The sequence below is a fragment of the Arachis ipaensis genome, chromosome B02 (assembly GCF_000816755.2).
Source record: "Arachis ipaensis cultivar K30076 chromosome B02, Araip1.1, whole genome shotgun sequence".
Lineage (NCBI taxonomy): Eukaryota > Viridiplantae > Streptophyta > Magnoliopsida > Fabales > Fabaceae > Arachis > Arachis ipaensis.
Window position 1 is genome coordinate 93,251,471 of NC_029786.2, and position 1,428 is coordinate 93,252,898.

At 29.3% G+C, this 1,428-nt stretch overlaps 1 protein-coding gene across 1 annotated transcript in view; it reads right to left on the bottom strand.

The window, feature by feature from the left end:
• LOC107625754 (probable 2-oxoglutarate-dependent dioxygenase At5g05600) overlaps positions 217-1,428 on the bottom strand; it is a 26,066-nt gene continuing 24,854 nt past the window's right edge. Inside the window, exons 5-6 of the mRNA XM_016328460.2 lie at positions 1,041-1,374; positions 217-566 (exon numbers count right to left, since the gene is read on the bottom strand). Coding sequence (XP_016183946.1) covers positions 318-566; positions 1,041-1,374 — 583 coding nt within the window. The 3' untranslated portion in view covers positions 217-317. The remainder of the gene's footprint in view (positions 567-1,040; positions 1,375-1,428) is intronic.

The following is a 1,428-nucleotide window of genomic DNA, read 5'->3' on the forward strand; positions in this document are numbered from 1 at the left end:
TGAATAATTGACTCATGCAATCATTAAATTTGAGATATTAAAGAAAGAAAGATATAAAAAGGACTAAAACGTGATTCAAACATTTTTTTTCTTTTTTCTTTTAAAAAAATTTAATAACTTTAATAGCTTGAATTTAATTAACAATAATCCAAGTTTAATAATTTTTTATCTTCCATTTCCTTTTAAAGAAAAAGATAATAATATTGCTCCGAGGAAAAAACAGAAGAGCTATCTTGAATTAATAACCCAATAATTGTACACATATTCTAATTAATTCCACAACCAAGATGGTAATAAATTAGGGCATAATTGGAAAATCACTTTTGGGAAGTCAAAGATTCAACTTGAGATTTTCCACATGGTCCTTTGGTCCTAATGTAAAGTCTATATTCATCAAATGTCATTGGTGGATAGAGTGGTGGCCTATCCTCACTCACAAGCTCCTTAGCAGGTTGAATTAGTAAATCACTTCTTGGATTGTAAAAGAAGGCCAATGAAACTCTATCCTTGTTTGAGTTCACAATTACTCTATGTTCTATACTCTTGTACATTGCATTGCTTAGCACCTGAAATTAACATAACCAAATTCTACATTAACAATAATAAGTATATATAATTGCACAAATTTAAGGGGCCTTAATTAGCTTTTCCCCTAAATATTTAGTTCAATGGGTTATATAATATAAGGTATATATAGAAAAAAATTTAAGATTTGTTAGCAAATTCTTTTACGATACTAGTTTGTTAAATCCTAAAAAGTTATAACTTTAAAATAATATAAATATTCTATATATTTTTGTTAATTTTCACGGTACGATAGGATTAGATATTTCAGTAAATATTATCTAAAAATAATATATTATTGATAAATTCTATTTTTGTTATTGATAGACTTTTATTTTATCGACAGATATTTAACTCTTTGCCCTTTCTAGTCTACCACTCTACTACCCTTCTTATGAGTTGAATTATTACTTCATTAAGAGAGAATTAATAAAATAGAGATTAGAGAGTTTATTAGTATTAGATTTGAAAATAACCTGAATTTGGTCACCAATGTTGATGATGAATGCATTTGGGACAGGCTTGACAGTGATCCAATGTTCTCCTCTGCGGACTTGAAGACCAGAAACATTTTCATCTGGTAAAAGTATGGTCATACCCCCAGGGTCTGAGTGAGATGAGAGCCCAAGAGTTAGGTCTGGTTGAGGGCATTTTGGGTAGAAATTAACCCTTAAGCATGCACCAATCTCACTCTCTCCACCAAATGAATTCATCAAGAAATCCTCCTTCAAACCAAGGTTTATTGATAACAATTCAAGAACCCTTCCTCCTAGCTTAACCACTTCATCACCATATTCATTAATCACATCCCTTTTTTCAAATAAAATAAAATAAAAATTAATAAGCAATAATAATAAAAGAGTG